Raw genomic sequence first — 5,465 nt, forward strand, 5'->3', positions numbered from 1 at the left:
GTATAATAATTTCACTATTACCATTATTATCATTAATGTTACTAATATCGTTATTATCATTATTACTATTATGAATATCATTGTTATCATTTTTACTATCAAATAGGGCTTATAATAAAGTTAGTATCATCATTATTGCAATATTACTGTTACCCGATTTTATCATCGCTTTAATCATCATTGTCAATATCAGCGTCTTAAAAAGTACAAAATTTCTTATTAATAGCATACTCCTGTTTATAGGTGTTGAGTTTATATTACAATCTCTAACACTGTAGATGATGGTATTCAAGTGAACTTTGACCTTACACGGTCGCCATAATAACCAATGTAAAACTTACTCGTTGTAGTGCTGGGGATTCCCCGAATTTTTCTATTGTACACGAAACCTACGTAGTGTAGACATAGTTGTCAACACTGGGGAAATCGAGATATATTTCATACAGGATATTCTCTTTCAGACTAAATCTATACGAACTTGTATAACGATAGTTTACCGATCAAAAAAAAGCTATATATTCAGTCCAGGAAGGAGGAGTGACAAAATATGATGCCATCTCGAGACAGACGTTACGACACTGTCGTAAACATGAACCAGGTAACATTCATATTTTAATGTTATGTTCAAGGGTAATATATAGTACACAGCAGTTAGCCTTGCATGGCAAAAACTTATCATAATCGTATTACCTCAAACACAAATGTCTAACAGTCCAATTTACTCCCATTTAGGCGTACATCAAATTTTGCTGCGATTTCTGTAATGTTCCTAGTTCATTTTGCATAGGCCTACTGTTCATCATAGGATGGAAACCAAGGGCTTTTGAAAAATTAAATGGTTAAAAATCTATTCTAGATTTTTTCTCAGTTATGGAAAGTTAAAAGCAGTTATTAATGAATTCTCTTGTTCATCAGCACTGGAAAATAAATTTCTCTTTTAAGAAATATTTCCCTCTTTGTCTCACCTGCATAGCAGAGTGAAACTATAGGTGCCGCTTTTCCGACGGCGGCGGCGTCAACACCAAATCTTAACCTAAGGTTAAGTTTTTGAAATGACATCATAACTTAGAAAGTACATGGACCTAGTTCATGAAACTTGGCCATAAGGTTAATAAAGTATTACTAAACATCTTAATAGAGTTTCATGTCACATGACCAAGGTCAAAGGTCATTTAGGGTCAATGAACTTAGACCATGTTGGGGGAATCAACATCAAAATCTTAACCTGAGGTCAAGTTTTTTAAATGTCATCATAACTTAGAAAATATTTAGACCTAGTTCATTAAACTTGGACATAAGGTTAATCAAGTATCACCAAACATCCTGCATGAGTTTCACGTCACATGACCAAGGTCAAAGGTCATTTAGGGTCAATGAACTTTGGCCGATTTGGGGGTATATGTTCAATTACAATCAAAATTTTAAAAGTTTTTGGATCTGAGTCATGAAACTTGGACATAATAGTAATCAAGTATCAATGAACATCCTGTGCAAGTTTCAGGTCACATGATCAAGGTCAAAGGTCATTTAGGGTCAATGAACTTTGGCTGAATGGGGGTATTTGTTGAATTACCATCATAACTTTAAAAGTACGTTGGTCTAGTTCATAAAACTTGGACATAAGAGTAATCAAGTATCACTGAACATCATGTGCGCATTTTAGGTCACATGACCAAGGTCAAAGGTCAATGAACTTTTGCAATAATGGGGGGTATCTGTTGAATTACCATCATAACTTTGCAAGTTTATTGATCTGACTTTTGAAACTTGGACACAAGAGTAATCAAGTGTCCCTGAATATCCTGTGTAAGTTTCAGTTCACATGATCAAGGTCAAAGGTCATGTGAGGTCAATGAACTTTGGCCACATTTTTGTTGAATTACCATCCTATCTCTGTAAAGTGTATTGGTCTAGTTCATTAAACGTGGAAATAAGAGTAACCAAGTATCACTGAACATCTTGTGCGAGTTATAGTAGTTTTCAAAGTCAGCACTGCTGCTATGTTGAATCGCGTGATGCAGGTGAGATGGCCAGAGGCATTCCACTTTATAAATTCATTTTTTACCATGAAAATAGGGGTGCCTTTGCAGATTAGTGTTTTTAAAGATGTCTCTTTGCTTGAAAATAAAACAGTAAATAAAGAAAACTATTTAAAAAGACATTTTTGGTCATTAATTTGATATTTCTACAAAGAGAGTAATAAGATCAGTACAACAGAAAGACGGTGAAATCAAAGGGATGTAAAATGGGGACTTCTATTGTATTTGTTATAGATTTCTTTGCTAGTCAATTTTGAATTAAATGTCATAAATACGTCTCACGAAAACAAAAAATATATTTGCATAATCTTCTTTTGCCTTTTAATTACGTGGAAAAGAGTACCTCTCGAATTTTTTCACCTCACGGATTCTTTATTTTTGGATCAGACTTGTACACAATGCATAAGCTATTGTGTGAGGCTGTGTAGGCTTCATTGTAAATCCCACTTCCCTACATTATTTTCAATAGACACGTTTGAGAAAGGAAGTGATGTGAGATAATGGAGTAGTCATATGATTTCTCTTTGATTATTGTAATTGATACCAACTATGAGAATTAGGTAGGCCTATATGCTTAAGCTCTATGGTATCAAGTAGAAGTGTAATGAGTAGATGTGTATCATTATTGTCATTAATAATGATTTTGTAAATATCATCAATATCATTTTACTAAGTTTATTATTTTCATCATTAGGCCCTTTTATTGTAATCATGAAAATCATTATTTTGGGTATTCTTTTTTTTTGTTTAGGCGCTATCTTATTCATCATTATGACGTAATATTATCCATTGCCATGCATCTCTGTAGTCATGTTTTATCATTATTTCTATCTACCATTCCTTCAACTACAGGAGGGGATAAACAAGAAATAATAACAACAATAATATTTGATAATGATAATAATATCTAGTAATTGTAATAATAGAAATGATAATAGTAATAATAATAAAACAGACCCAAATCAAGGTTGTCTTGGGCATAGGGCTCAATGGAACACTATATGGGAGGGGATGCGCAATGCGATTGATTTAATTAACGATTTGATTTGTTTCATAATTTGCTTCTGGTTCAAATGTTGGAGAAAGGAAGTGATGTGAATTAATGGACTAGTCAAATGATTTCTCTATCATTATTGTAATTGATGTATATTACCTACTATGAGAATTAGTTAGGCCTATATGCTTAAGCTGCAGTAAGTAAGAATGCCCTTCTGTAAAATTGTACTTGATTTGTATAACATTATATTACTTTGTATTATGTTTTGAATGGAAATCAGGAAGAAGATATCTAATGTTAGATCCCCTGACCTGTCTTTATATTTAGACGACCAGAAGGCCCCGTGTTTCGGTGTGTACGTCTGCCCAAGTATTCAACATCCAAGCCTTCATCGATGCATTGCTTCTGAAATATACCGATATCGTAAGCGATGTTCGCTACTTCGAGCTACCCTACAACGATATTGATCATTTTAGTTTTCGAAACAAGGGGATCGACGTCATGATTTTGTGTCACTCTATCAACAACAGAAGGTTCGCCATCACAAATGTTACTGATGCCATCTATGATGAATTCCTGCCAAATGCCGTCAGAGCACTCGGTAAGTGTATACAACAAAATACAACAGATATATATATTGAATAATCCATGTATAAACCCATTCCCTTTATCCGGGGCACAAAAACATTTTTGTTTTTACTAGGGGTGCTGATGTAAATTTGTAAAGCTAAAAAAAAGCTCTGACTAGAAAAAAATCATCATTTTGGTTACATTTTTCAACTTTTTCACATCTTCCAAATCTACCCGTAGCAACCTTGAAAAGAAATTGTGAATCTAACAATTTTTTTTTTACATTTATCAACAGGCAAAACAAAGATCTGCGTTTTAGTCCACGATTTCAGAGCAGACGAGCTGGACACGGTGGAGAAGTACCGCAAGCAGATGGATGCTTTCCTTTCCAAGCAGCCAACGACCTTCAAATGCGCTAAACTCGTCATGGTGGGAGGGAAACTAGATGAGAAGGTGGAGCTTGGTAATAGTCAGTGGGAGGAGCTATGTGCATTCCTCATGGATGCTAGCCAATCACCAGAGCATATCCCAGGCATTAACCTGGACGTACTGTATGACCGAGTGAATAGTGTCTGTCAGATTATTCAGAGGTCACCAAAATACCAAGTTTTCCTTGTTATCGGTGTCTTGATTTTTGGTTTGATGATAGTGATACCCACGGTGTTGGTCGATCGAAAATAGGAAAATATGAGGCATAAGGTTTTTTTTCAATTTTTTTTTGTGGAAAGTAAACAAATGTGGAAAATGGGATCACACTTAGAGGGAATCTTTTCGGGTAAACTAGAAATTGCTTGGGTATCACTTGTGTTTAAGATTGTTGATAAATGTTAACAATCAAATTTACAAGCCTATATCTCTGCTGTTATTTCTTTACAGATGTTAGAAAATATTTGTATATAAACGCACTGTTAAGTTTCTAAATGGCCAAATCGTGGTTTTGGAAACCACTCATAGATTTGTGTACGCGCATTTGTGTACAAAGTGAATGGAGGTGGAAATAGGGAACCGTGCGTGCAACTGAATAAAGCGCTGCTGTATGAAGTGAATGGTGGTTACCTATATCACGATAATGCTTTCTAAATAAGTGTAGTATTATGGGTAGCTATCATTGTGGCTTTCGAAACAATTTTTTTATGGCCCTTATTGATATTGTAAACAAGTTGTAGACGCGTTTTTTATCCCAATTATTTTATTGTGGGTGTTTTGTATATATTTGGAGCGTGCAGCGTTCTGGCCCAGTGGATGAGTCTTCTGACTTTGAAACAGAGGGTCATTGGTTCGAATCCCAGCCATGGCGATTTTTTCAACAAGGAATTCATCCACGTTGTGCTACACTCAACCTAGGGGTGATATTCTGAAAATTGTCTTAACTTTTTTTTTGTAACTCAGCAAGATACCAACTCGCTAAAATTATCTTAAATCGGTATTCTAAAATTGTCTTATCTCTGTAAGGACGTCCCCTATTTAATCTCTGACACGCCTAATATTTTACCATCAACCAATCATTAAACTTTTTGTATGTTTCGGTCAACCAAAAAGAGGAGCAAAAAAATTATTAGGCACATTAATGACATGCGGCGTAATTTCCTTTGCGCCACCGACACTTATGCTTGTACGCTACTGTGCTAAAATACACTTGGCTTTTTCTCAGTCATTTTCTCTGAAAAGATTCATCATCTCGAATGCCAATTTTCAATTGCTGAAAAGTCGACCAATCCGTTGCTATAACGTCTTTGGAATGTCTCCTTTTGTAAAACATGATGTTCTTGCGGGATGCAGCAAGGAATTATTATTGTTGACCAAACATTTTGTATCGCATTCAACATGAAATTACAATAACCCCCTACCTCTTGTAAATT

At 34.9% G+C, this 5,465-nt stretch overlaps 1 protein-coding gene across 1 annotated transcript; it reads left to right on the forward strand.

The window, feature by feature from the left end:
* The first annotated feature begins 356 nt into the window (after positions 1–356).
* LOC121410210 lies at positions 357–4,522 on the forward strand. Its single transcript, XM_041602139.1, has 3 exons — positions 357–598; positions 3,364–3,637; positions 3,902–4,522. Exons 1-3 carry the CDS (start codon positions 548–550, stop codon positions 4,285–4,287), a joined length of 711 nt encoding a protein of 236 aa, XP_041458073.1. The 5' UTR covers positions 357–547; the 3' UTR covers positions 4,288–4,522.
* The last annotated feature ends 943 nt before the right edge of the window (positions 4,523–5,465 follow it).

Source organism: Lytechinus variegatus, chromosome 3 (genome assembly GCF_018143015.1).
Source record: "Lytechinus variegatus isolate NC3 chromosome 3, Lvar_3.0, whole genome shotgun sequence".
Lineage (NCBI taxonomy): Eukaryota > Metazoa > Echinodermata > Echinoidea > Temnopleuroida > Toxopneustidae > Lytechinus > Lytechinus variegatus.